This window comes from Elgaria multicarinata, chromosome 13 (genome assembly GCF_023053635.1).
Source record: "Elgaria multicarinata webbii isolate HBS135686 ecotype San Diego chromosome 13, rElgMul1.1.pri, whole genome shotgun sequence".
NCBI lineage: Eukaryota > Metazoa > Chordata > Lepidosauria > Squamata > Anguidae > Elgaria > Elgaria multicarinata.
Window position 1 is genome coordinate 30,919,735 of NC_086183.1, and position 27,926 is coordinate 30,947,660.

Consider the following 27,926-nt stretch of genomic DNA (forward strand, 5'->3'; position numbering starts at 1 on the left):
CACAAAATCCCCAAGACAGCAACCCCTACATCACTTCCCTGCCACAAAGTCTGATCTGGTGCGCCAACTCCCGGTTCGCCTCAATGGCTTCCATTTGGTTTTGAACACTTCCTGGGCGTGTGCTCCAAGGGTGTGCTAAGAAGACTCCTCCTTGCCCGTGTGTGTGTGTGTGTGTGTGTGTGTGAATAGGCAGGGGTTGAGAGCCAGTCTAGATGACCCGAGGGAGGTATGTGTGAGTGGGTGGGTGGGTGGGCCGGGGCTGTGTTTGGGGGATGCCAACTGGGACAGCCAGCGACTCCCAGGTAACCCTACTGTCCCCGTTTGCGTATGGTCTTGAGTATCAAGAGTGGTTCATCTTTTCTTCCTCTTCTTTCCTTTGGCTTCTCAATTCTGCCGGCTGACCCTCTAGGGTGTTGACTTGGACAAGTGGGTAGGTGCCGTCTTCACTGCCGTGATCCCACCCACGCCCCCTTCCTTTCTAAATCCTTTCTCTCCCTTCTCCCTCGTCTGTTTTGGTGTGCAGATCCATCTCCTCTCCTTTTCCTGGGGGTTCCCACCTCCCCGAGTTTAACCCAGGGCAGGCGCGTGTGGTAGGTTTAGAGAAGCTGACAGATCTGTGATGGGGTGAGAAGTACACAGCCCCGCCTCCCCGAATTCCACTTCTTCCCAGCTCACAGCATATCTCTTGAGACCAAGGCTGTTCCCGTTTTCAGCCCATATAAGAAACCTATAACTGACCATCACTCACGTATCCAGTAGTAGTCCTACTTAGAGTTTATTTATTTATTACGTTTCTATACCACCCAACAACAGCTCTGTTGAACGGAATGGGTCTTCAGTTAGCCGTGACTATTCATTTTCATAGAACAGAATTGTGGTCTCCCTTGGCTAGCTTGGGCTCCTGCATCTCTAAAAGCAGTCTGGCACACCACAATTTAGCAGGTGAAGTTTTTCCTGACATGGAGATCATGTGAGGGGGAAAGGCGTAGTTGCTTAATTTCTGAGGGCCAGGCTGCTCTCAAAGGCACAGGAGCAGTAAATAGTGTGGCAGCCCTGTTACAGAGCAACAAAATTGAGGTCTTGGATCAGAAAGAGTTCCTTGCATGAATATTCTGCTACAGAGGGCCCCTAAACCACTAAACCCCCTTTCCATGGAATATTGTTGTATGTTCCTGGTTTTGTGCCCCCTCTTGTTCAAGTAGCCCAGCTGCATTTTAGCAGCAAGTGAAGTCTCCTTTCATGAAAGGCCTTGGTTTCCTTCCCCTTGAGAGGGACATGTTGTATTTCAATTCCAAATAGAGTCTTGTGAAAGGCGTGGCTGCAAGTTTTAGGGACCGCCCTCTGGAAGGGAAGTCAATGGGCGGCAAGGAGGACCCCCATCTTCCCTCCCTCGATTGGAACCCGGTGGGACCCCCTTTCTCCCCGTAAATAATCCTCCTCTCCCTCCCTCAGACTCCCTGTTCCTCACTCCACTTCTCCAGCACACCTCCTTTCTCCATCCTTGGCTGTGATTTCCCGGTCCTCCACCCCAAACATCCTCCGCCTCTCTGCTCACTTCATTGCATGGTTCCTTCATGTGGACAAGGGGAACCCCTCCCACACTGGGGCTTATGGTTACAAGCTGGTGGCAGAGTGCAGCGTGATGGAACTGACATGGTCCTTTGCACCGAGATGGAGCAGTCAATGGCAGGGGCAGGGGGTGTTTAATCAGGTGATGTTAAAAGCCAAGGTGGATCCGCCGTAGACGCTGAGCATACTCTCCATCTCACGTGCTACAGTACCCTGTGTCTCCTCGGCTGTGCCCCCCCACCCTCCTAACTGTTGGGGCACTGCTTGGGAAATGGTGTTCGTTTCCATGATCGTTGGTAGCATTCCTTCTAAGGGCAACTAGAATTTGAATGATCCTGGAATGCAGCCTGCCTAACAGCGATCATATCTATGCCCACCCCCCAGCAGGGGATTATGGGAAGAACTCCCATGAAATGTTGGCCGTAAGCAACCTACACTGGTCATGCTAAGCAATAGAGCATGTTCCTTAACTACTATGTTGGGACAAAATTGGATAAGACCTTGTACATTGCCTCAAGCTCTAAGGAAGAAGGGCAGTTCACAAATGTGGTAGATGAATTAATTAACAGGGAATTGGGTCCATCCAGTTATGGGGTTGTATATACAGTCCAACCATAAGGCTATGGCTATATGTACTACAGTAGTTTGAATTGTACAGTAACAATCGCATGTACTGTAGTCATGTGGACCATGGGTGTTCTGAAGACCTTTTGATTAAGGCCTGTACCATAGCAATATGGACCTGAGTACTGCTGTAGTGGCCATACAGCGGTCGTTCCCAAACTGTGTGCACACCCGCATGAGGAATAAATTGATTAAATAATTAGAGTTTCCTGTAAGGCCCTGGACATGCCTTGGTTCACTTGGCTTCTATGTGTCTCTGAATTAAGGCGTGAACGAATGATCCAGTTACACCCATTGTAGAAACACACCACCAGAATAATCCATCCTTGGAGGATGTCACCCACTGCCACCTCTGTGGCCTACCTTGTACATGCCAGGTGTGTGGTAGCTGATGTGTATGAGTACCCTCATTGGACACGGGTTCTCATTTCATCTGAACTTGATGAGGGTGGCGATGGGGTGGTTAACAAACCATCCAGAATCCATGGCTCGTTGTAGAGTTATGGGGTGGTTTGTAAATCACCCCAACAAGCCAACCTCGCCGTGTTTGGTCAACACAAGAAGGGGCTTGAATTGGCAACTTGGTGCCTGTGGCTAATAAACCACGGTAGGCTGTGGTGATCATGCGTATGAAACTCGGTGGGTCACCTCCTCTGAGGGTGGGTCGTTCTGCCACATCTCAAGATAAGTGCTTAAAGAGGTAAGATCAGAGCAACGCGGAAGCTCAAGAAAGCAAGCTTCAATTCTATTTAATCATGAATTAAAATCGGTGGTGTTCTTTACCCTTATACCGCAAGAGTAAATCTTTTCCGCTATAAGAGAGAAATGTGCCTCCAGCTTTAATTCAGGAAAAAAAAAAAGTGTGCCTCAGCAATCAGAAGTTTGGGAAACACTGCCATGCAGAACATAATGCAATTACATGGTGCAAAGTATTTGTGACCCTAACTACTACTGTAAGATGACCTCTGCACTAATGGTCACATATAGGCTGTAGCAGAGCGATCCAAATATTATCACCATATTGATTGCAGTAATGAGAGTCATACAATAATGGCCATATATACTATAATAATATGGCCTGAGTATTTATGGTCATTTATACTGCAGATATATACCACAGGAAACATGATTATAAATACTGTAGTGAAGTGGTCTCAGAGTGCTTCCAGACAGACTGCTCCTTGTACTAGCAATCAAAAGCCATTGTGCGGCTCCTTTTCCTCCTGAACAGATAATTTTCTGGAAAGAAAAAAAAGAGTGGGAAAGCATGGGAGGGTTACAAATCGAAGAAGATGATGGCTAAATTCTGCCTGCATTGGTTGCCTGTAGGTTCCCGAGCCCTATTCAAGGTGCTGGTTTTAACCTATAAAGCCTTCCACGGCTTGGGACCACAATACCTGAAGGAACACCTCTCCCGACATGAACTTATCTGTACACTACGCTCAACATCTAAGGTCCTCCTCCGGGTGCCTACTCCAAGGGAAGCTTGGAGGATGGCAACAAGGGAGAGGGCCTTTTCAGTGGTGGCCCCCCAATTTTGGAACAATCTCCCCGACGAGGCTCGCCTGGCGCCAACGTTGTTATCTTTTCAGCGCCAGGTCAAGACTTTTCTCTTCTCCTAGACATTTAACAGCGTATGTTGAGTTTTTATCTGACCCCAGAATAGTTGTTTTAAATGGATATTGTATGTCATCTGTTTTTAAGCTTTTTACAGTTTTAAATTTTGTATATCGGTTTTTAATGTTCAGTGTTTTAATTTTTGTAAACCGCCCAGAGAGCTTCGGCTATGGGGCGGTATATAAATGTAAATAATAATAATAACAATAATAATAGTATTTCTTCGATTGTAAGACGCACACTAATTTCAGTACCACCAACAGAAAAAAAACACCTAAGACACACCCGCGATTCTAAGACACACCCCATTGTTAGAGATGTTTATATGGGGGGGAAAAGTGTGTCTTAGAATCAGAGAAATAGGGTAATAATAATAATAGACCCTGTCTGCACAATAAAAGCCTCATCTGGAAGCACCCTAAGTGATTTACATCAGTGGTGTAGTGGTAACATTTTTGAAGTGCAAGCATCATCACAGCAATGGCCATGGCGATGGCCCCAAGGATTGCCCAAAAATCCAGGCAGCAGTACTGTTGAAACCAATGCTAGCAGTTTTCACCTCCATCAGGGTCTTTTGTAAAGCTAATAAGTCCTAAAAACCCATTCAGGACCAACCTACCCTCCTCAAATACTTTGCATTGCAACAGGGAACAATACATTGTTCTTGGAAAAATTCATTTCCCGCCTCCTGCTGTGAAGGTTACAGCTAAGGGGCTGGGAATTCTGGGGTGGCAGTGGTGGCCGGTGACACCAGTGCCCCCTGATGATCAAAAAGTGCCAGCGAAGCTTGGCTCCACTACACCACTGATTCACAGTCGTCAGCCAACTTGTACATGTTGTGATGATATATATTGTAGTGGTATGGCCCATTATGTACCGGCTATATCTACCTATTGCGGTAACAATGGCTGTTGTTTTTGATTACTGCAAAAGCAGATAATGATAAAATACCAGATTTCTTGGAGTACTGTGCAATGACGGTGCCAGCTTGGTGTCTTTCTTGGCTTGGCTGATATATTTGTGAGAGAAATGTATTTGGAAGCGTCGTCGAAGAACAACCTCCTTTTGGCCTGGCAGCTTATAATCGCCTATCTATGCAGAGGACCAAGAAGCCTCTTTGGGTCAAATATCGTTGTCCCTAGAAACTGTTTGTTGTGGGAAGGACCTTTCCTTTACCAGGGGCCTTCTGAGGCCGATAAGCAGATCCCAGTGATGGTGAATGCTACTCTGCCTTGTTCCTCCTGGGTCCCTTGAAAAAAATATGCTCAGAATAAATTCTTCCGTCTCTTCAAGTAGATAGAATGGCTCGGGGTCATTGTGTGGAGGTTAGACAATTATTCATTCTCCGAGTCATTCCAGAATTTCCCAGGACTGTTTTTTTAACATTTGCTTTGTGGGCAGGTTTGTTTGAGTCAAATGTGAGTTGTCTTTGCTTCCACTATGCCAGTGGTTCTCAACCTTCCTAATGCCGCGACCCTTTAATACAGTTCCTCATGTTGTGGTGACCCCCAACCTTAAAATTATTTTCGTTCTTCTCTACACGATCCATTGTCATGAGACGGTTTGCTAATGAAAATAATACATAACAATAGCTTTAATAATACAAAAGATGATACATGACATAGTTCAGTCAATACAGTTTCCTAAGACCATCGGAAATATGTGTTTTCCTATGGTCTTAGGCGACCCCTGTGAAAGGGTCATTCGACCCCCAAAGGTGTCCCGACCCACAGGTTGAGAACCGCTGCACTATGCTCTTACATATATCATTCGGAGTTTGGTAGGCCTCACGCTAATGTCCGTTTCTTGGCTTCTGTGTTGCCAACTGCAAGGTCTGGGACCCTGAGAAACACTGCAGAGTGCATTCCAGTACCCTTAAGGGAAGGAGGTGGCGAATTGTATTGTTGTGGGATGGGGTACGGGAATGAGGGCACTCCCCACAGGACAGCACACAGGGTGGAGTCTTGAATTCGCAGACTGATTTGCGTTCCTTCTGCCTTGCTGTTCCTAGTCTTCCCAAGGTGGCGGACACCGGACTCTGCTGTACGGACACGCTATTCTTCTCCGGCATTCCCACAGCGGCATGGTAAGGAGAGGGGGATGTTGGGAAGTCATGTAGCTTGAAGGGAAGGACGGGGAAGGCCAGGAAGCCTTGGTACAATGAATGGCTGGCCCAACGAGGTGGGAATGGCCCTCTCACACAGTCGTAGCCAAGCCACCTCGTGTTAACGTCCCCGTCCCGAAGCCAAGCGGATTTATTTTCAAACATGCGTCATATGTCCTCTGCTTGGGATGTAGAAACTGCGAGGAATCCCAAAAGGGGTTTTAGGAGGTGGGCATATGTCTCAGCCAAGAAGGTGTCAAACACTGAAAGGGCTGAGAGGCATTCTGGAGGCCAAATTTAAGTTCTAAGTCAAGAAGCTGAGGTCATCCAGGGTGGGTGGTGCTGGCTGTACTTTCCTTCTGTGTCAACATTCCTAGGAGGGCCGTGTGTGTGTGTGTGTGTGTGTGTGTGTGTGTGTGTGTGAGAGAGAGAGAGAGAGAGAGAGAGAGAGTCTAAAGGGAATGAGGCCTTGATTGATCACCTTTTAATCAAGTGTGTATTCGCATAAGCGTTCTACTGCTGATTTACTGCTGGAACTATTACTTGAGGTAATGTTATTGCTGCAGGGTTTCATTTGATCAGTGGTAGCTCAGTGTTAAATTACAGCTACAGGGTGCCACAGCAAGAACATAAGAATTGCCTTGCTGGATTAGGCCAACGGACCATAATTGTTTTATTTATTTATGTGCTTTAAAATATTTCTAGACTGGTTGTAAGGGCAAGAGCCTTCCCAAGGCGGTTTACACAATGGCTGCATTTGCACATAACACTAAATCATGGTTTATGTTAATCATAGTTTATTGCTTTAGCCATGAATTGTCTTGCAGATGAGCAAACAAACTGCAGCTTGTTCCCCCTATTTCTGGCTTGTTTCTCTCCGACCCCTTTTGCCAGTCTTCAGACTGGGTCCATTCTGCGGCTGCCATTGCTGGGCACCTGTTTCAGGGCAGTGCAAAAAAGACAGGGATAAGACACAGTTCTGGGTTCAGACATCATGACAAGCCATGGTTTAAATAAGCCAGACTTCTTAAAACAACAACAAAACATGGCTTCTATTTGTAGTTTATAGCTGGTTAACAAGCCACAGTTTGGTTGCAGGGATACTTTCAGACAGGAGAACAAGGCAGTTTTCAACAAACCACACCATGGCTTAGCACTATGTGCAAACCAGGCCAATAAAATTGCATGTAATAAAAAACATCTATTCAAACCTTCTGTCTCTTTGGGGTACTTTGCTCCAAAGCTAACATGGCAGTAATAAAAAGCTGTTGTTTGAAAAGGGTTTGGTGTCAATGAACCCCACTGTATGTAATCTGGAAGCCCCAAGTACCTCTTTGCATGTTTCATGATTCCTAAACAGAAGCCGTTCCTGTGATGGAATTAACAGTTTACCCACATATAGATCGTTCTGCATAATAACTCCACGCATAGGTAAATTTTGTATACACATTCTGGATATCTGTGTGGCTAACAATTGGATTGTCGTCATGATTACCTACACGCAGTTATGAAGTCGCGTTTTTCAACTGCGATTTAAAGAGTAGACTTCACGGTAGTAGGAGGTCAAGAATTTCCAAGAACGTGTCTTCGCCTTCTTTCCTTCCCAACTGTTAGTATTTAAGCTGCCTCACCACATCCCGCTCCCTGACGGATAAACTTGCCTTTGACGTGGGCCTTCAGGAGGATGCAACAGGTACGTGGCTATGTACTCAAGGGCAGAGAGAGTGAGTGGGTGTGTTTGGTTTGGGGATGGAGGAGAAGAACCTCCCTATCTCATTCGGAGGTCATAGCTAGACGGGGCGGAGTCCACATGACGCACAGGGGATCCCGGGAGCAGGGAGGGATGATTCCCTCCCTTTCCCAGGGAGCTTGCCCTACCCTTTAAGCGTGCTTTTTCCACGGTCTTGAGAACGTGTGGGTGCGTGTCGCAGTTTGTCCTGGCTCCTCGCACATGGGGCACAGAGCTCCTTTGTTTGCTTGTCTTGCCACGTCCTTTCCTAGAGGGGCTCAGAGCCACCCACGGTCCTTCTCTCCCACCACCAGGAGAAGCCTGTTGGTGGACCATCCACCCTGCCTCCAAGCAGCGATCAGAAGGGGAGAAGGTGCGCGTTGGTGATGACCTCATCCTTGTCAGCGTCTCCTCTGAGCGGTACCTGGTGAGTGGGCGTGCGCGGGGCCGGGTGGATTCTATTGGACTGAGTGCTGTTTTTATTTCCCCTATTGCTGTGTGTGGTTTTAAATTGTGTTTTAATCTATTTGTTTTTATTATTATTTATTTATTACATTTTTATACCACCCAATAGCCGAAGCTCTCTGGGCGGTTCACAAAAATTAAAATCATGAAGAGCATAAAAAACAACCAACAATCTCAAAACACAAATACAAAATACAATGATAATAATAATAATAATAATAATAATAATAATAATAATAATAATAATAATAATTTATATCACACCTGTTTCCCAATACTGGGCCTCAAGGCGGCTTTACAAAATTAAAACATATACAATCAAAACATATAAATAGAAATATACAAAAGTTAAAAATATAATTAAATATAGTTCTATATTAAAAGATTTAAAATACAAGTAACAATTTTAAAAAGCCCAGTGCATAAACAGAGGCCCAGGCTATTTGCCAAAGGCCTGCTAGAACAGAAAAGTTTTAGCCTGCCTCTGGCAGGTCATTAGGTGTTGCCTTTCATATATATGTATATATACACACACATATGTATTTGAAAGACAACGTCTAATGACCTGCTGGCCTGGATTTCTTTCAGCTGTCCAGTCTGAAAGAGACTGTCACTAAACTTTGTGGGAGTCCTCACTACAGCTATAAGTTACATTTTTATATTTGCTTCAAGTTTATTTTAATCTTGGATTTATTATCTTTAGCCCTTTTGAGCACCATCGTTTTGGTGGAAAGGCAGGGTTTAAATCAAAAAGCTCGACGTTTCGGATCTGCCGATCCTTCTTCAGGAGCTGATATAGCAGAATAACACGAACTACCAAAAAATCCTAATGAAGCAATCAAAAGACTTCCTTGCGTTCCTTTTGCCTGTTGTATCTGCAGCAAACGTTTCCAAAACTACGTTTTCGGTAGTTCATGTTATTCTGCTATATCAGCTCCTGAAGAAGGATCGGCAGATCCAAAACGTCGAGCTTTTATTCAAAAAGTCTTGTAACCACAATACATTTTTAAACGTTTGAGACATCTGTACAAAGAGATTAAAACTTTTCTACTTTTTAACACTAGGGGCTATCCCTTGGTTTCACGTAGTGTTTTTCCCCTCATCATTTTGACCTAAATTCCTCAACAACGTCCTTTTCTGTTTTCTAGCACCTGTCTACGGCCAGCGGAGAACTTCAGGCAGACGCCTCCTTCATGCAAACGCTTTGGAACATGAACCCCATCTGCTCAGGCTGTGAGGAAGGTGAGTAACTTGTTAAGGCAAAGGTCTGAGGGCCCGTGATGCAGCCCACCTCGCTGAAGCTAAGCAAGTCTGCGCCTGATCACTGGGCTGGATGGGAGGTGGTTCATGGCGGACGCAAAGCTGGCCTATAAATGCAATACACCAACGCGGATCAAATTCCCTCCCCTCATCCCACCCTGGACTTGTAGGGCAAAGGCATTCCCAAATTGTTTGGTGCGGTGCAGCAGCGTGCCATGGGAGAACTGCTAATTGTGCCGTGAGGAATAAATGAACTCAATCTTTAACAGTTCTTTAATTGGATATGTAAAGGAGGGTGCCTTTAGAGGAGGGTGCCTGGTGCATCTCTGAGGGCCGGATTTGGCCCCCAGCCTGAGGTTCTGTAACCCTAGTGTAAATGCAACGGCCAGGAGAGTCAGCTATGAGTTGGGAGGCCATGAGTTCAAATCCCACCTCAGCCTTGAACTCACAACATGGCCTTGATCCTCTTCCCTGCCCCACCCCGCCCCAAACCTGCAGCATGGCGATGATCATACCAATCTGCTGTTCAGGGCTTGCTGAGAGAAGGGCCCGTGAAATGATTCACGTGCTCAGCATTTGCCCGCCAGTATCCTAGGTTTTCACTCGCTTACCCCTCCTTCTCTTTCCCGCCCGCTCAGGATGTGTCACCGGTGGCCACGTTATGCGCCTCTTCCATGGCCACATGGATGAGTGCCTCACCATCTCCACCACGGACCAGAATGAAGAGCAGCGCAAGTGGGTATCGTACCTGGGACAGTTGGTGTGTGCTGTGCATGGCACTTGAGAGAGAGAGAGAGAGAGAGAGATCCCTGAGGAGGACGCAGTCTGAGAAAGAGGGAGCAGGGAATGGGAGAATAGGCACGAATGCAGCTCAGGAAGGATTTGAAGGAAGAAAGGTGTCTCCACATAGGTCGAAGCTTCTCCTTCTTCTCCACCCCTCCCCTCGTAGCTCCCTCAAACGTAAGAAGTGCCCTGAGGCTGGATCAGACCAAGGGTCCATCTAGTCCAGCACACAGTGGCCAACCAGCTGTCGGCCAGGGATCAACAAAGCAGGGCATGGTGCAGTAACACCCTCCCGCCCATGTTCCCCAGCAACTGGTGCACACAGGCTTACTGCCTCGAATACTGGAAGTAGCACACAACCATCAGGGCTAGTAGCCATGGATAGCCTTCTCCTCCAGGAGTTTAAAGCCATCCAAATTGGTGGCCGTCACTCCATCTTGTGGTAGTGAATTCCATCATTTAACTCTGCGCTGTGTGAAGGAGTCCTTCCTTTCATCTGTCCTGAATCTCCCACCAATCATCTTCATGGGACGACCCCCTTGGGTTCTAGTATTTTGAGAGAGGGAGAAAAAGGTCTCCTTGTCCACATTCTCCACACCAGGCATAAATTTGTACACCCACTGATACAGAAATGCTACTGCTTCCTCTTTATTGCTGCTGTTTTTATCTGGTTGAGCTTTTATATTGTATTTTATATTATGGCTTTATACTGTTGTTTTATACTTTGAATGGTTTTGATTATTGTGAACCACCCAGAGAGCTCCGGATATTGGGCGGTATAGAAATGTAATTAATAAATAAATAAATAATTTACTGCGTGGAGAAGAGGAGGGTGCCCGTCCCATCCTATGTAAAATATACGTAGGGCCCGGCTGTGGGGTTGAATGTTACATAAAACTCCCCTGAAAGCAAAACACTCCCAAAATTGCAAGAACAGCACAGGTGGGCACAAGCAAGGCAGTAGTAAGTCAGGTGTAGTGTTGCCACGTCCAGCATTGTCTGGTTTTGAACCCTGCTTGAGGAGCAGCCACCCGAATAACCTCTCTCTCCTCCCCTCCCCCAATCCCTAATCCGCTCCTCTGCAGGCTGGTGAACTACGAAGGCGGAGCAGTCTGTTCCCAGGCTCGCTCGCTTTGGCGTCTGGAGCCCTTACGCATCAGGTAGGGCATTGCTTTTTTACTCTTTCTGCCTTTACGGAACATTTCTCGCATCCGCTTGTCTGCCCTGGACACCCTTGCAAAGGATTCTGGGGCGTGTTCAAGGGGGCACGGCCAGCTCATTGGCTTTTGGGGCAATCAACCGTCCCGATACTCAGGAATTTGTGTTTCTCAGGGTTTGAACAGGGATGGTGGGTGGGCCTCGTGCCCCAAGAAAAAAAAAGAAGTGTCGCCCATTAGAACGTTTTTGTTTAAAATATACGTTGCTTTGTGATCTTTTTGGCCCAGCAATCACTTATAAACTTGAGCTCTAGAGAGCCAGTGTGGTGTCATGGCTAAAGTGTTGGCCTGGGAGGCAGGAGATCCGGGTTCTAGTCCCCACACAGCCATGGAAACCCACTGGGTGACTTTGGAACAGTCGCAGACTCTCAGCCCAACCTACCTCACAGGGTTGTTGTTGTAAGGATAAAATGGAGAGGAGGAGAATTATGTATGCCCCCTTGGGTTCCTCAGAGGAAAAACGGTGGGATATAAATGCAATAATAAATAAATAAATAAAAATTGCCAGGTCTTGGGCACCCCGGCAGGGCCTACCTAGAGAACTCCTTACCTGCACCTCCCACCTGTACCCACTACCATTTGGGGCTCCCTCTTAGAAGTTCAGGACTGCTGTGTTGAGTTTTCTCTGTCCTCGTAGCAATAAGTACCTTATTTATAATTTTGTTTTCTATATTGCATTTGCCAAAGTGGTCTGTCTCTAGCACCCCGAAGGGATTAAGCTTGGCTGGGAAGGTACCGTATTTCTTGGAACAATGGACTGTGTTTTGTCCCAACAGCTGGAGTGGCAGCCACATGAAGTGGGGCCAGCCCTTCCGCGTCCGTCATGTCACCACAGGCCGCTACTTGGCATTAACCGAGGAGAAGGGGCTTGTGGTAGTGGATGCTGAGAAAGCCAACACCAAAGCCACTGCCTTTTGCTTCCGGATCTCTAAGGTGAGAGGAAGACCTTCTCCACATGAGTGATTGCTCACTCACGGAAGTTTGCGGGTCCTTTTCACGACGTCGTCGGGCTCCAGTGCCTCCCTCGCAGTAGTGTCAAGCAGCAATCCATCATTTTATAAAGCCCCAAATATGTTGTAATAAATGGAAATCACGCTATAAAGCAGCGCCATCTGCTGGTGGTAAAATTGAAACATACGGGAAGGAACAGGCAAAAACAAGCAGGGTATGGTGCCAATCATTAAACCTGTGAAGTCTCCAGAAGTCAAAGCCCTGGTAAGGCTGCGGGATTTTTGCTAAATGTGGAGAAGCCCGATGTCTCTCTGTAAGTGGTTGCCCCTCCCCAGAGATGGCTGCATGTCAGTGAGGGTACAAAGCGCCCCCCACCCCCACAGAAGTGGCGGCACTGTCACTCTTTAGGAAGGCCGTGTGCCTTTCAAACGTGCCCGTATAAAGTGAGGTGAGGGGTTGCTTTGTTGCTTTGTATTGGTGTTCAGGTTTCGCCACATTCTGTAGAGGGATTTGTTTCTCTCTGCAGATTTCAGGTACTCCTTGAATAATCTTTCCTCCATTTCTAGTCTTCAGTACTTAGAGAGATGGAGCTCGTAAAGGGGAATTCACCTCTCTTCCACCTTGCGACTGCAGCTTCTTTCCGGCTTCAGCTTCGCCTCTGCACCAGCTTGTGATGCCCAAACGCTTTCCGGCTTCTCTTTATGCACTGCGTACCCTGCTCTGTCTCCTGCCCTTTTAGGAAAAAGTGGATGTGGCCCCAAAGCGAGACGTGGAGGGGATGGGGGCCGCCGAGATCAAGTACGGCGAATCCATGTGCTTTGTGCAGCATGTGGACAGCGGTCTCTGGGTGACATATGCGGCAGCTGATGCCAAGGCGCTGCGCCTGGGAGTGCTCAAGAGAAGGGTGAGTCTTGCCTGCCCGGTGGGCTGGGCTGGTGGCCTTGAGCCAAGCAAGCCCACCGGGGATGGGTAATCCCTGAGCAGCGCAGTCAGGACCTGAGTGCCATGTTGCTCCAGATGAGAAGTCCATCCCGAGTCAGCAGGCTGCATCTCATTGGCCCCTTGTATCAGCTGATCCCTTTTGAGTGGTTAGCTGCAGTACTGCCCTCTGGCCATCTGCAGCAGTAGCACTGTTGCACAGCAGAGAGCAGTCTAGCACTTCCCTTTGCTGGTAAGTTGCCACGGTGACGCAGGAAGTAAAGTGCCCGGGCCCTGCTGTCACGAGTCCCTGGTTCGAGACACCCCTTGGGGTCTGGCACTTTGAGCCTGTCTTAACATCTCTCTCTCTCTACCTGCTCACCCCACAGACCATCTTGCATCAGGAAGGACACATGGATGATGCCCTCTCGCTAACCCGCTGCCAGCGCGAGCAGTCGCAAGCTGCCCGAATGATCTACAGCACTTCTGGGCTTTACAACCAGTTCATCAAGTAGGCGTTGAGCAAAACAATAAATTAGCCGCTTGTAATTCTGTTCTGGCTGTCCCCTGTCATTTGTCTGTGACTTCCCCCTTCTGATTTGTTTGCGCAGTCACGGAATGTCCACAGACATTCTGATAGCTATACGAGAGAAGAGCAATTTGTCGTCTTGCTGACAAACAGTGCAGCTCATTTGAGGGAAGGGAGAGGTCAGTTTGGCTAGAAGAGAAACAGAGGGCCGAGCGGCAGGAGGAGTTTTGGTGCCAACCCAGTCGAGAAGCTTGGGCTTGGAAGTTGAGTAAAAAGAGGGATCCAAGTCAGGTGAACTACGGAGCAGAGTTTGGAATGGGAGGTATCAAAGCTAAAGGGGGAAAGAAGAAGCAGGGAAGGCAGCAAGGAACGGGGCTGTAGCTCATTGGCAGAGCACATCCTTTGCCCGTGGAAAGTCCCAACTCCAGTTCAGAGCAACTCCAGTTGAATGCAACAGATGGTGCGAAGACCCCTGCCGGAGACCCCAGAGAGCTATTTCTAGGGTATGCAATAGTTAGACCAGTGGCCTCCTGTGTTCCTATGATGTGCTGCTGGCAGGGATGAGAGTCAGAGCTTGGGAACAGGGCGTATGTTCATGTATTGATTTGTAGTCACTTCGATGTGGGCTCCTTCCCTATCTCTACAGCTCAGCTCTTACTGTTCTTTCTCCACCTTCCAGGGGCCTGGACACCCTGAGCGGGAAGGTCAAATCAAGCAGCCCGGCGACTCTTCCCATCGGTGGGATGATTCTCAGCTTGCAGGACCTGATCAGCTACTTCCAGCACCCCGAGGAAGAGCTGCAGCACGAGGAGAAGCAGACCAAGCTCCGTTCCCTCAAAAACAGGCAAAACCTCTTCCAGGAGGAGGTGAGCAGCTGGCACTGGAGCCACGGAGGGGTGCCGGGGTCGCTGCATTGCAGAAAGTGGGGGCCAAACTCGGCAAAAGTCCACGACTGGATCACCTGGGCTGGGTGGGCCAGTACCCCCTCCCCTGAGCACCAGGGCCGTCCCAGTGCTCTTGCTACTCCTGGTGGCTGTCAGTTCCCCAGTTGTAGACATTTGAGAGGAGCGAACTGGCTAATTGCACCTGGAAGCAGCTCTTGGACGGGGGTTCTCCAGCACCTGGTCCCTGCAGACAGCTGCTTTGTCAAGTGCTGGACTTGAACCAGAACCAAACCTGGGGTTCAAATTTATTATTTATTTATTTATTTATTTATTTATTTATTTATTTATTTATTTATTGTATTTTTGTACCGCCCAATAGCCGAAGCTCTCTGGGCGGTTCACACAACTTACCGAGCTGGAGGCTGGAGTCAGCCTGCCTGCTAATCACGAGAATGGATGCTAGCCATCCCTGCGCCTTCTGTGCCCAGAGGGTGCTTTGAGCCTGGACTGCCCCCGTCCCTGGTAGCTCGCTAGGGAAGGCTCCAGCCTTACGGTCACGGGTTCCCCAGTCGAGCCCCAGAGAGTCCCTCATGCAACTGTATTCACACTGTAGGTGTTGTGTAGGCATGTAGTCCGTAACGCATAGCCCCTGCTTCGAAACAAAAATGGCTTTGCCTCATGAACGATACCATGCTTATTGTTATGAAGCGGCCATGTTTTAAAGCTATGGCTGTAAAACTTTCTCCTGAATGCTAACTAAGGATTGCTTAGTTTAGTTTCTCCTCTAGGGTTTTTTTGGGGGGGGAGGGGAGGGGTGTTATTCTCCCCTTTTGATCTAGTGTTCCTTTAGTTTGATTATTTTGGGGTGGGGTGGGGGGTTAGCTATTACAGTCTGATCTTTTCTTCACTCTTTAATTATATGTAATTCTATATTGTTGTTCTGATGTGACTTTGGGTTGTAAGTTGATCTTGTTTCTTTTGAGCGGAAGGGGAGGTATACATTTATTTATTTTTACAATAAATAAATAAACAAACTAAAAGTGCCTGTCAACACAACAGGCAGATCGCTGTTAAGGGAGGATTTCAGCCTGGTAGGATTTTGCGGCGGCCACTGGAATCGTGGCACAGGCAGGGTACGGCCTAGTTGCCCGGAAGCGCTCTGTCTCCGCGCGTCTCGTTTCGTTTCAAGTGCCAGGCTTCCTGGGGTGGGTTTGGAGGAGCTGCCAGCCCTGAGCGCCTCTCTGCTGCTTTGCAGGGTATGATCACGCTCGTCCTGAACTGCATTGACCGTCTCAACGTGTACAGCACCGCCGCACACTTTGCGGAGTATGCCGGTGAGGACGCGGCAGAATCCTGGAAGGAGATTGTCAACCTGCTCTACGAACTGCTCGGTAGGAGGGCCGAGCGTCACGGTGACGAAAGCCCGCCTCGGACATGACGGAATCCGCGAAATGCTCCTGGCCGTGTGGGAATCTCTCACATGGCTGGTGGGGAGGGAGGTGGAGAGGGTGCTGGGGCGGTCGAAGGAAGACTTTGTAAAGACAGTGTAACCCAGGGATGCAGAACCGCAGGCCTACAGGCCGAATCCAGCCCTCTGGGGGGTCCCACTCTAGCCCTTGGGGTAGGGGTGCCCAAATGGACCCACCTTTCCCCCCCTAGTTCCACCCCTTTTCCTTTGACCACTGATGGATCGGTGGTTTCATGGCTTTTGTACAATTTTGTCTTCGTTTTAAAAGGTTAAAGTATCTCCCTTCTGAGGCTTTAGTTACTGGCACTAAGATTCAGCTAAACTATGTTGGCATTTGGGGTCTGCACATTTCGCCTTTGGCCCTCCCCACCCCTGAAATACGCCCCACCCTCCGGGAGGGGTTCTCTGAAATGGAATTCAGGCTCTGTGGCAGACAAGCGATCCTCCATTAGTAGCCCCGTTGATCTCACCCAGCGCTAACAGTGACACCCTTGCTCATTTCACCAGCATGCCTGTGGCACCTTGGTGGGGCTGGGTGAATGCCGCACAAATCAAAGCAGTTCTGTGCCAGTGACTAGCTAGGTGCTAACTACCGGCCTCCTCTCCCGTTTGCGTCCTGCCGCGCAGCCTCGCTGATCCGTGGGAACCGCTCCAACTGTGCCCTTTTCTCCAACAACTTGGACTGGCTGGTCAGCAAGCTGGATCGCTTGGAGGCCTCCTCCGGTGAGCAGGCGGGGCGACTGGGCCTGGCGGTGGGCTGGCGGGAGAACCCGGGAGAACCTTACAGTCCTCTGAAAGCCATCCTCCAACCCCTATTGCTGGGTGGCCTTTTCCTGGAGAAGGGGGAGGCGCATCATGGTGTGGTGGTACAGCACGGACATTGCAAGCGGTCCTCAAGTTCAGTCCTCAGCAGCACCAGTTAAAAAGATCATGGAAAAATCTCTAGAGCCTTTGCCAGTGCCATGGTGTGATGTAGTAGAGGGAACCTCCCTATGTTTTTTATTTATTTATTTATTATTGCATTTATATCATCGTCGTCATCATCATCAATTATTTCTTACCCGCCTCTCCATCTCGATTGAGGCGGGGAACAAGAAGTATAAAATACATAAAACTGAATTAAAAACATAGTGCACATGATTAAAACATCCTTTTAATAAGGCGGCATACCTAATCCTCATCCTCCTCCATGTTATCCTCACTACAACAACAACCCTGTGAGGTGGGTTGGGCTGGGAGTCTGTGACTGGCCCAAAGTCACCCAGTGGGTTTCCATGGCCGAGTGGGGACTAGAACCCGGATCTCCCGGCTCCCAGTCCGACACACTAGCCACTACGCCACCCTGTTTTCAAAAGGTTTGTTTTGACCCACACCCTTTGGCAGGATCCAGGCTAGAGCAAATGACAGCAGGCAGCAAGGGGGACACGTAGATAGACAGGACGGGGGTCTGGGTGGGTGGGTGGAGATTCAGCCAGACAAAGAGGCTCACAAAACAGGTCGTGGAAGAAGCAGGGCAAGGAGAAAACCAAGGGCCAGCGATAGATGGATTCAGCAATGCTGTGTTTAAGTCACTTTGATAACCACAGAACTCCAAGTAGTTTGAAGACCAGTCAGGCAGTTTCTTCCTGTTTCCTTTGGCAAGGGTTGCTGGATGCCTGAGATCAAGGCAGCAAATGGTCCCAACTATGATTAATGGAAAGCCAATGGGGTGGACAGGATTGACGGGGATCCCATCTGCCATCATCACCCAGCCATATCTCCCCTCCATAATCCCCTTGAACCCAGTGAGATTAACTTGCAGCCATGTGATCTCTCTCTCTCTCTCTCTCATATCCTGGTCTTGTTCACCAGGCATCTTGGAGGTTTTATACTGCGTGCTCATTGAAAGTCCTGAAGTGCTGAATATCATCCAGGAGAACCACATCAAATCTGTCATCTCTCTTCTGGACAAACATGGGCGCAACCACAAGGTACATCGAGCGACGCCATGCGCTGGTGGCTCTTCTCCTAGCAGACGTATAGGGGCTGCAGGGAGGAAGGGCTGCCACACCCTCCTTTCTCTGCATCCAACGCCCTTCTGAGCCAGACACTGAATTTAGTATTCTTTGGATGATGAAAGGGTTCACATGCTCTGCTCCAGGTTATACCTAAATCAGGGGTGCAGAACCGGACCTAAAGCCTCATTTCCTAGTACATCGTGTCGATGAAATTCTTCTCCCTATAATTTCATCATTTAGTTCCCTTCCAAAATCCAAACTTACAGTGCATTTATAATCTTTGAGATAAGGACTGAGAGAATTAATGAGGGCTAGCAACCTGCCCTTTTTGTTTTGAAGTCAAAGCAGGAAATCTTAGCTGGATGTGCACACCACTGGAGCCCTTGCCAGGCAGTCAGATCCTGTGCATCCAGGGGTGGAAATACAGGGGCGGGAGGGAGAATGACTCCAGATTGGGGAGGGCGAGGACCATTTATAGGTTCAAAGATACTTCCCCCTCTCCCTGGTGTACCTGCAGCTTAAATCTGGGTGGTGCAAATGGTGTGAGCAGCAATGTGAGTAGCATGTTGATACTACTTTACAATGTTCTTTTCTTCTGCAGCTTTGAAAAAGTTTATCCAGTTGTCTGCTCAGGCAGTTCCGTCATCCCACCCCACCCCCTGCTCTAAATGTGCCATTCTTGGTTTTTAATTACGGTGCCCCTTTCCTTCCCATCTTGGCAGGTCCTGGACGTCCTCTGCTCTCTGTGTGTCTGCAACGGCGTGGCCGTCCGCTCCAACCAAAACCTCATCACTGAAAACCTGCTCCCGGGAAGGGACCTGCTCTTGCAGACCAAACTCATCAACTACGTCACCAGGTTGGTATTTCGTTGTTTTTGGTGCCTGCTGTGGCAGTGTGTAGGCTGTACTTCTGGTGTGGAGAAAGAGCACAGAACAGAGATTTGGGAGCCTCATTAGGCTTCCCAAAGCACCTCAGCTTTCATTTTCAAAATATATATCATGTTTCTAGCCCTCATGGGTGTCCGGACAATGCCTGCTGAAATCACAGAAGCCAGAGGGATGGCGGAATAAGATTTTCCAGTGGTGGGGCTGGTGGAGCTTCAGGGCTATTGCCCTTCCAAGTGAGCAGTAGGTCAGGGCACAGCAGCAAACATTTCAGGGCGCAGACCACATCACGCCAGCCCTTTTACAACTTCATTGGCTGCCACTCCAGGTCTGGGCCCGATTCAAAGTGCTGGTACTAATATTCAAAACCCTAAACGGCTTGGGGCCAGGTTATTTGAAGGAACGCCTCCTCCCATATGTACCTGCCCGGACCTTAGGGTCATCCACAGGGGTCCTTCTCTGTGAGCCCCTGCCAAAGGAAGTGAGGCAGGTGTCTACTAGGAGGAGGGCCTTCTCTGCTGTGGCACCTCGGCTGTGGAACGAGCTCCCCAGAGAGGTCCACCTGGCGCCTACACTGTACTTCTTCCATCGCCAGCTGAAGACCTTTTTATTCTCTCAGTATTTTAACCCCTAATTTAACTTAAATATAAATTTTGCTGTTTCAATTCCGTATTTTAACCTATATCAATTTCTGCTGTGTGGTTTAACCTGGTTGTGCTTTTTTATATTGTATTTTGCATTTGTGTTTTTAGATTGTTTGGTTGTTTTATTATGCTCTTCATGGTTTTAATTTATGTGAACCGCCCAGAGAGCTTCGGCTATTGGGCGGTATAAAAATGTAATAAATAAATAAATGATACAAAACAAGAAATTTGGGCCAATTTGCCCCTTGCATAGCTATAGCACAATCCAGCTTTTCTTGATGGGGTATCTAGATTACAGGATTTATTTATTTTTGTTTGTTTGGTGTGGAGTACATGCAGGCCTGGTTAGAATATATCTAGAATGTATAGAGCAGAGGTGATGCCCGTCCACCAGGGCTAGAGCTACACGTCGTTGCGAAGGCGCCTTTTTTAAAGACGTACCTAAAAGAAGCGCCTCTTTCTTTACTGTGTGTACTGTGAGCTAGGCAGCACCGCCTGCGGAAGAATCTCTACCCCAGTCAAAGGTGCTGCTCGGGCCGCTTCCCCCTCGCGTGTTCTTCCATTTGAATAATCCCCCCTCCCACCCGGCAGCTCTTCCGGCGCGTCCCGGCAGTGGCGGCGGCGGCTCCTTCTGCAAAACACTTTTCTCCCTCGGTGTGTTTGTATTTGCGTTTGCGTGTGCGAGCACACACCGAAGAGAGTCCCGGGGAGATGACACCACGGGGGAGAGCGAGAGGCAGGAGCTGAACTCGTCCGCCGCGCGCACGCAAACGCAAATACTAACACACCGAGGGAGAAAAGTGTTTTGCAGAAGGAGCCGCCGCCGGCGGGACGCGCCGGAAGAGCTGCCGGGTGGGAGGGGGGATTATTCGAATGGAAGAACACATGAGGGGGAAGCGGCCCGAGCAGCGCCTTTGAATGGGGTAGAGATTCTTCCGCAGGCGGCGCTGCCTCGCTCACAGTACACACAGTAAAGAAAGGGGCGCTTCTTTTAGGTACGTCTTTAAAAAAGGCGCCTTCGCAACGACGTGTAGATCTGGCCCTGATCCCAAACACAGGAGGCTCACTCATGTTGTGGGACTTCTCTTCCCTGTTTCCCCCTTCTTTTTTTTTAACCCCTCTCCATCTTTCTGACCCTCCTTCTTCCCTCTCCCCAGCATGCGGCCCAACATCTTCCTGGGCACGCACGAAGGCTCCACCCAGTACAAGAAGTGGTACTATGAGATGATCGTGGATTACGTGGAGCCGTTCATGACAGCACAGGCCACCCATCTGCGGGTGGGCTGGGCCATGGCGGAGGGCTACAGCCCCTACCCTGGGGGCGGAGAAGGCTGGGGAGGCAACGGAGTCGGGGACGACCTCTACTCCTTCGGTTTCGATGGACTGCACTTGTGGTCAGGTAGGGAGCCAAAATGGGGTGCTTCACCCAGGCGGGCATGGTCCAGCTTTCCCCATCCAGGTGTTTTGGCCTACAAAATCTCCTCCTTTTTCGAGAAGCAACAGATACTTGGCTAAGAGTTTCTTTTATACTTCATCATTGTTTTGACTATTTCACTTGTCGAGTGTTTTCCCCCCCCTCCTCCTCCGTTTCCTTCTTCGGCTCCTGATGAAGGACAATGTCCGAAACGCGTTGAGTACGTTGAAGAACTATTTTGAAGACTAAAAATACAGTTCTTCTTCGTGGTCTCTGCGCACCACACATATGGGCTCTGCGCCTGCGCGGAGCTCATTTCGGAAACTTCTACCGCTGAGGCAAACAGTTTTGGCGGGAACCCCTCCCCCACCGTCCACCGACTCTGGGTTCCCGCCTTCTCCTCAGTCCTCTTTCGACCGCCCTGCTGAAAGGATGCCTCGTTGGGAACTCCTCTCTTTCTCATGAGGAGAAAGCTTTAGAGTGCTGAGGCTTTTAGCTCTTTTTAGTTCTTTTAGTTTGTTTTCCGTTTTTGTTAAGTCTTACGTTTTTATTGTTGGTATTTTTTGCTATTTTACCCTCCAGCGATCTGGGATCGCATCAGGGAGGGCTCGCATGGCTGTTAAGGCCTTTTTTCTGAAGGCCCATTGTGCCCCCTTTTAAAAAAAAAGCGGGGGAAAGCATTTTTATAGTGCCACCTCACCATTTCTGGCATCGAGGCGCTTTACAATAACATATAAAACAATTCCATTAAAACCCTCAACCCACATTAAGACAATTCCATTAAAAACCCTCACCCTCAAACCGTTAAAAGCCCTCAACCCCAATTTAAACCACCCCCTCCCCAAACTCTTGTGAAAGTAAAAACACCTTACAAAGGCATTTGAAGCAATTGAGAGCGGGAGCCTGTCGAATCTCCAGTGGCACATTATTCCATAACCGGGGGTCAGCCACTGAAAAAGCCCTGGCCCCCACACATTCCAATTTGTAGCGGGGGACCATCAGGGCGCCCTGCTCCTGAGAGCGAGTCTGCCAATGGCGAGACAAAGGAGAAAGGCGAGCGCTCAGGTATCCAGGGCCCAAGCAATGCAGGGCTTTATACACGGTCAACAAGACCTTGTAGCGCACCCTAGCAGCCACCGGCAGCCAATGGAGCTCTTGAAGCACCTAAGTGATAGAAGACCACTTTGGGAGCCCCTTGACCAACCTGGCTGCTGCATTTTGTACAGCCTGTAGGCATTGGATTTGCTTCAAGGGAAGCCCTGCATACAACAGGTTGCAATAGTCTAGTCTGGAAAGAACCAAGGCCTGGACTGCGGTGGTAAGATCAGCCTCTGACAGAAAGGGGCGAACTTGGTGGAGCACATGGAGTTGATAAAAGCAACTCCGAACCACGGCCCCCACCTGTGATGACATAGTTAGGGACTGGTCAAGAATAATACCCAGGTCCCGCGCCTCAGTCACAATCCTTGGTTGGATTCCTGAAATAGGCAGATTTACGAGCTCCTTTTAACCCCTTGCCTCTCTCCTCTCCCCGGCACAGGCCGCGTGGCTCGGGCTGTGGCGTCCCCGGGGCAGCACACTCTGGGGGCAGATGACGTGGTGAGCTGCTGCCTGGACCTGAGCGTGCCCAGTATCTCCTTCCGCATCAACGGCTTCCCCGTCCAGGGGATGTTCGAGAACTTCAACCTGGATGGGCTCTTTTTCCCCGTGGTCAGCTTCTCGGCTGGCATCAAGTAAGCTTGACCCTGGGGGTGCGAAAAGGAGACTTGGGCTGCTGTCCTGTGCATGCTTATGAGGGACCCAGTCCCACTGAAACCAGTAGGGCTTACCTCTGAGTAAACTTGCCTAGGATTATGGCATTAGGGGTAGAATTAATGTTCGTCGTGATAGCAGATTACTTCTACTATTGGTTTTTGTTCTTTTTATTATTATATTCTTCTAAATGTTTAGGGTGGAATCACGGTGCCTTCTTTACTCCCCTTTTTTTATGGGACATCCACATGATGGGCCAGCTCTCATGCAACAACAACCCTGGGTTGTGTCGTAAATCACCGGCATTAGCGAGATAAGCAAGCTGGAAACGTCAATAAACGTCAATATCCACCAGAAGCCAGGTCAAACAATATTGGATTCAGGAATGCGCCAAAGAGTAGTCAAGAGTCCGGTCCAAGGTCAGGTTAGGTTCATGCAAGATCATAGAATCATAGAATAGTAGAGTTGGAAGGGGCCTCTAAGGCCATGGAGTCCAACCCCCTGCTCAATGCAGGAATCCACCCTAAAGCATCCCTTACAGATGACTGTCCAGCTGCCTCTTGAATGCCTCTAGTGTGGGAGAGGCCACAACTTCACCAGGCAACTGATTCCATTGTCGTACTGCTCTAACAGTCAGGAAGTTTTTCCTGATGTCCAGCCGGAATCTGGCTTCTTGTAACTTGAGCCCGTTATTCCGTGTCCTGCACTCTGGGAGGATCGAGAAGAGATCCTGGCCCTCCTCTGTGTGACAACCTTTCAAGTATTTGAAGAGTGCTATCATGTCTCCCCTCAATCTCCTCTTCTCCAGGCTAAACATGCCCAGTTCTTTCAGTCTCTCCTCATAGGGCTTTGTTTCCAGACCCCTGATGAAGGAGCTGGTATGCAAACAACAAAGATGAAGCACCAAGAACGACAAGTGCTCCCAGCTCTGCTCAGTGCTTCTGGCTCTCTTCTTATAGGGATGTTGGTGATTAATGATTGAGGTCAGCCGCAGAGGCCTGAACTAGCCTCTGCCTGTTCCTGTGATGGGCCACTGCCCAAACACTCCCAGGCTCAGCTGTTCCTCTTTTCTGCTTAATCCCTCTAACTGAAGCACAATAGGTTGTTATGGATATTCTCTGCCAGTTTCTTATTTGTTTGTTTTTATTTACAGTGTTTTTATTTACAGTGTCTTTATCACGCTCCTTAATGCTAAATAAATAATTGATTGTTACTTCTTTAAAGATTGCTCAGACGATTTCTTTTTAATGGCCACTGAGATGGATCGGACCTTCTCCACCTACAGCCAGCTCTGTCACACCCACTAGTGTGAACAGGACGTAGCAGGATGTACAAACAGAAAAAGCACAATATCCCCAATGGTGTGGAAAGTTGATTTCAATTCTGCTTGCAGCTTACAGTAGAAGAGGAAGATTAATAGTCCTAGAAGCCACTTCTGCAGAAGAAGCCTGTATGGGGCCAGTATGAACCAGGAAGGCTTTATAAAAGAGCTCACGGCCAATCAAAAGGGGAACTGGAAGCCAATCAAAGCTGGAGAGAATAGGGAAAGAGAGCAGGGAGAAGTTCTGGTTATCACATCGGCCTGCAAACATGAGAATGACTGATTTATTTATACCAATATTTCTAGCCAGCTTTTCAACCCAAAGACCTCAAAAATCGCTTACAGTTTAAGAACGTAGCTCCTTCTCCCATCAGGTCCAGCGTCTGACGTTCTTTCTTTCACCTCCCTGTCAGGGTGCGATTCCTTCTGGGAGGGCGTCACGGGGACTTCAAGTTCCTGCCCCCACCAGGCTACGCTCCCTGCTATGAGGCCCTCCTTCCCCGCGAGAAGATGCGTGTGGAGCCCATCAAGGAGTATAAGCATGACTTCAATGAGTTCCGGAACCTTCTAGGCCCTACGCAGTCTCTGTCCCACACCTCCTTCACCCCCTACCCGGTGGACACCATCCAGGTAAAGTGGCTCAGTGTCCTTCCCCACAAGACATTGAGAAAGTGGATTGGGGGCCAGATCGAAAGAGGGCATCTTCAAACCAGGGTGGGTAACCTTTCTTGAGCGGAGGGGTGCACTGGTGGCTGAGGAATCCAGTCATGCAGCCCCCACACTTATTCACATCCCCACACAGACACACAGACACTTTCCTCCCCTAAACCCCAGATATAGGCACACATAGGCCCCGTTCAGAAGACACCTTAAACCATGGTTAAGCCAGAAAGCCAGGCCGTGTTCAGAAGACACCTTAAACCACGGCTTTAACCATGGTAAATAAATCAAAAAGCTTTATTCACCATGGTTAAAGCCGTGGTTTAAGGTGACTTCTGAACATAGCCCGGCTTTCTGGCTTAACCACTATGGTTAAAGCTGTGGTTTAAGGTGTCTTCTGAACGGGCCCATATTGACACCCTGTGCAGACACACAGACTCTTCCTGCCTCTCACACACGCAACACAACCTTTCAATGAAATCTGCATAAATTGGCATATGAGTGAAAGAATATGGCTGTGGGGGTGGGGGTGGGGGGTGGGGGGGCAAGAACCATACTTTGCTTATTTTGAAATGCTGCCTGCATCTGCTACAGCCGCCCCTGTCTTAGAAGAGGCATTCCTTCCCAAGTGAGAGAGAAGGGGCGGTGATGCCTCTTCTTTTAAGATGATGCCTGCCACTCATTAGTTTTACAACGCTTTGTATTACAACGGCTATAGCTAGACGGGGCGAAATCCCAGGGTGATCCCCGGGATCAGGGAGGGATGATCCCTCCCTTGCCGGGGAGATGTCGCGATGAAAAAATCGAGAGATCTTCAGCCCTCCATCCCGCTAGACCGCTAGGTCTAGCTAAAGCCAATAATTAAGCGTGTTTTTTTTAAAAAAAAAACATCTGCTGCTTGATTAACAAAAGGGAGATGCCCTTGTAGTCAATCAAAAGGTTTTTAAACTATTAATTTAACCAGTTAATTGATTAAACACATTGCAAAACCTTTCAGTGATGTGGGTTTAGAAGTTAATGCTGCTTTGAAGGAACAAATAGGGCAACAGAGTTGGAAAGGGATATGGAAACAATGAGTGTTGAGAAATATGTCTGTGAGGATGAAAGAAAACTATTACAAGATTGTCTGGAGGTGGTACCTAACCCCGGTAAAATTAAATTAAATAAATAAGATGAATTCAGCAGCATGTTGGAGAGGTTGTCAAGAGAAAGGAACGTATTTACATATGTGGTGGGAATGTGAATATGTACAAAAATTATGGAAAATGGTGTTTAAAGAGATAAAAGAAATTTTAGGAATGGAGATTGAAGAGACACCTATAGTGGCATTGTTATCAGTATACGGAGAATTGAATTGTAATCAAGAGACAAAAGAACTGATAACGAATTTGTTAATAGCTGCAAGATTAATGATATCTAGGAACTGGAAGGTTCAAGGGGATTATCATATAGAAGACTGGTATAAAGAAATATGGGATATCGCTATTAATGATAAACTAACATGTAATATAAAAGTTAGAAGAGGTATGATAAAAACGAATGACTTTGAAGGAATATGGAAACAGTTTTTAGAATTTGTATTATTAAAGGGGAGAGGGAAAACACCCCCAGAAGAAGTAATGAGATTTTGGAAATATGAATAAGATCCCATGGTTGGAGGGAGCACCTTTATGTTAATTATGATTATGTTAAAGAGAATTAAGTTAGAACATATGTTTATCAAATTGTTTACTTAATATTATTGTGTATTATGTGGTATTGTTTTATATTGAATTGTTGTATTGTTTGGATGTATTAAAAAATAACTAAAATAAAAAAGAAGAATTTAATGCTGCTGATGCTCCCGCACTGAATTTAACTCCTCCCAGTTTCTCTTGCTGACAAAGAGGCTGAGAGCTTTCTGGTGCAATCCGTCAGCAACTTCGTCATGGGTTGGTGCAGCAGGCAGCTGGAATTATTTTCTATGTTTTTTTTAATTACTATTTTTACCTTCATTTCTTATTTTTACCTTCGCTCCCCCTGCTAAAGTTTCTCCTTCTTTGCAGATTGTATTGCCGCCGCACCTTGAGCGGATCCGGGAGAAACTGGCCGAGAATATCCATGAGCTTTGGGCCCTGACCCGCATCGAGCAAGGGTGGACTTACGGGCCCGTGAGTTTCGCTCACCAACAGTGGGACATTTGGGCCCTTGTGTTCTATTCCCTGCCTGTCCCACAGTCAATATATTGACCTGGGAGATGTTTCCTTCACCCCACCATCACTCCCCCACCCATCTTACAAAAGGCTGAGCTGGGTCTTTTGAATTGCAAGTAAAGGAGGACTTTTGATGGGGATACTTAATCTGGTTTTTTGTTTTGTTTTTGCATCTCTGTCCCTTTTCAGATCCGGGATGACAACAAGCGCTTGCACCCATGTTTGCTGGATTTCCACAGCCTGCCAGAACCAGAACGCAATTACAACCTGCAGATGTCGGGAGAGACACTCAAGTGAGTTGATCATGGAAAAAGCTCCAGCAGAAAATCAAGTTAAATCGAAGCGGGTCCACTACCTTTTGAGAGGGTGTATGATCTACCTACGTGTCGATGATAGGACAGGTTAAGATAGTGTGCAGTTACTTACTTAGAGGATGACGTACACTTAGAAATAAAGTCCCTGGCAGCACCAGAGCCCAGAAACGCAATTAGGGCACCAGGTTGTAAACCCTTCCACAACCTGGTGCCCTGCAGATGAACTAAACTACAAAGCTCCTTAATTACCCATTGAGATTTTTAAGTAGCTCATTATCCCCCTTACAAATAAAGCCACGGAAATGGCCAGAAAGCACGGGAGGTGTACAAAGTCGTGTAAAGGACCTGCAAACTTCTGTGAGTAACCAATATCGATTGCAGGATAAAAGCCTCATGCAGAGGAGCGCTACAACTCCCAGAATCCCAAAGCCATCACTGTCCACTGAAATGAGAGGAGGTGGGGAGAAATGTGACTCAACTCAGAGGTTACGTAACCATCTCTGTGCCTCTTGCAGGACCCTGCTTGCTTTGGGCTGCCATGTGGGGATGGCAGATGAGAAAGCTGAAGAAAACCTCAAGAAAACCAAGCTGCCCAAAACGTAGGTGGTTTGGGTCCTCTGCAAGCAGAGG

The 27,926-nt window shown here is 48.1% G+C and overlaps 1 protein-coding gene across 1 annotated transcript in view; it reads left to right on the plus strand.

Annotated features, from left to right (window-relative positions):
• The window catches only part of RYR1 (ryanodine receptor 1), a 161,792-nt gene that overhangs the window by 24,504 nt on the left and 109,362 nt on the right, over window positions 1–27,926 (plus strand). Inside the window, exons 4-23 of the mRNA XM_063140526.1 lie at window positions 5,822–5,896; window positions 7,529–7,607; window positions 7,958–8,070; window positions 9,257–9,350; window positions 10,007–10,103; window positions 11,237–11,311; window positions 12,145–12,301; window positions 13,059–13,223; window positions 13,627–13,748; window positions 14,446–14,632; window positions 15,906–16,041; window positions 16,746–16,841; window positions 17,970–18,088; window positions 18,838–18,971; window positions 20,801–21,042; window positions 22,598–22,790; window positions 24,544–24,760; window positions 26,836–26,940; window positions 27,172–27,275; window positions 27,812–27,895. Coding sequence (XP_062996596.1) covers window positions 5,822–5,896; window positions 7,529–7,607; window positions 7,958–8,070; window positions 9,257–9,350; window positions 10,007–10,103; window positions 11,237–11,311; window positions 12,145–12,301; window positions 13,059–13,223; window positions 13,627–13,748; window positions 14,446–14,632; window positions 15,906–16,041; window positions 16,746–16,841; window positions 17,970–18,088; window positions 18,838–18,971; window positions 20,801–21,042; window positions 22,598–22,790; window positions 24,544–24,760; window positions 26,836–26,940; window positions 27,172–27,275; window positions 27,812–27,895 — 2,594 coding nt within the window. The remainder of the gene's footprint in view (window positions 1–5,821; window positions 5,897–7,528; window positions 7,608–7,957; window positions 8,071–9,256; window positions 9,351–10,006; window positions 10,104–11,236; window positions 11,312–12,144; window positions 12,302–13,058; window positions 13,224–13,626; window positions 13,749–14,445; window positions 14,633–15,905; window positions 16,042–16,745; window positions 16,842–17,969; window positions 18,089–18,837; window positions 18,972–20,800; window positions 21,043–22,597; window positions 22,791–24,543; window positions 24,761–26,835; window positions 26,941–27,171; window positions 27,276–27,811; window positions 27,896–27,926) is intronic.